The sequence below is a fragment of the Corvus brachyrhynchos genome, unplaced genomic scaffold (assembly GCF_000691975.1).
Source record: "Corvus brachyrhynchos isolate BGI_N302 unplaced genomic scaffold, ASM69197v1 scaffold115, whole genome shotgun sequence".
Taxonomy (NCBI): Eukaryota; Metazoa; Chordata; class Aves; order Passeriformes; family Corvidae; genus Corvus; species Corvus brachyrhynchos.
In genome coordinates, this window is record NW_008239553.1 from 23,354,338 (window position 1) to 23,355,376 (window position 1,039).

Sequence of the window (1,039 nt, forward strand, 5' to 3'; positions counted from 1 at the left end):
CCCGGCTGCGGGGAGCACGCCTTCCCCCGGGCCACTCCCGCACGGCGGCACCCAGCGGGGAAAGGGGGCAGCTTTGGCAACAAGATCCCGCTCCGAGGGCCGTCATCCACTCAGCCCCTCCATCTGACTCCCATTCCACACAGGAGGTGAAATCCAAGCAATTTTATTCTACAGAAAATGTGAAGTTCTGGAATACAATAAATCGTTTCTGAGGCATTTAGTTCACAAAAATAATGTTTTTAGCGGGGTTTTCTATCAGCATTAACCCTGTGATTTCCTTCACACGAACACCACACTCTACAAATTTCAGATTTATCTCATGTACAACTCCCCAAACCACATACACTTGGAAACAGAGGTTCTGCCCCTGAACAGCCCCTCCAACAGAGACAACATAGCTCTTCCTCTACCCACCAGAATTCTGCAAAAAGCTGAGCATCAAACTAACAGCGCAGCAAAACAATAAATTAGAAATTCAATAAAATAAAGTTCTCTAGAACTGAACACTGGCTGACTGATGAGTGAGGAAGAGGGGAAATGTTCCGTGAGGGCAGCTCACGCTCCAGACTTTGCTTCTTCCTGGACAAAGTCACTTCAAAATCTGGAATTCCTTGTGCTCCAGCGCCTTGATCTTCTTCTCATTGCTGAACTCTGCTCGGCTGATACGGGACTGGGGACTTCCTATCTTTCTGAGCCATTCTTGCAGCTCCCGCACCCTGGAAGTTGGACCCTGGATTTGCCCTTGGACAGTGCCGTGGCTGGTATTTTGGACCCAGCCAACAAGCCCCAGTCTCTTAGCCTCCCCCTGAGAAGACAATGCAAAGCAAAATGAGGTTAATCCAAACTGCAAAAGAGCAATAAAACAACATTCGCATCCAGGAGCCAATTTTGGCAAGACACAGACCTCCGAGGAAGTTCCTGTGGCTCAGGCAGCAGGAAAGCAGCAGAGGATTCACTCGACTACTAAACATATTCTTTCACGCGAAAAACTGCGGCTGAAACTCACTCTTCAGTCACGCTTACATAACCCGGCCGGGCT

At 49.1% G+C, this 1,039-nt stretch overlaps 1 protein-coding gene across 2 annotated transcripts in view; it reads right to left on the minus strand.

The window, feature by feature from the left end:
* Nucleotides 1-147: 147 nt before the first annotated feature.
* The window catches only part of ACYP1 (acylphosphatase 1), a 1,830-nt gene continuing 938 nt past the window's right edge, over nt 148-1,039 (minus strand). The window contains exons 1-2 of one of the 2 annotated variants that reach the window (XR_001864481.1): nt 905-1,033; nt 431-805 (exon numbers count right to left, since the gene is read on the minus strand). Coding sequence is in view for 1 of the 2 variants with exons in the window: in XM_008639783.2 (XP_008638005.1) it covers nt 590-805 (216 nt within the window). In the remaining variant the exon portion in view is untranslated. Of the gene's footprint in view, nt 806-904; nt 1,034-1,039 lie in introns of those variants that run through there. The other variant, XM_008639783.2, reaches the window with a different exon arrangement.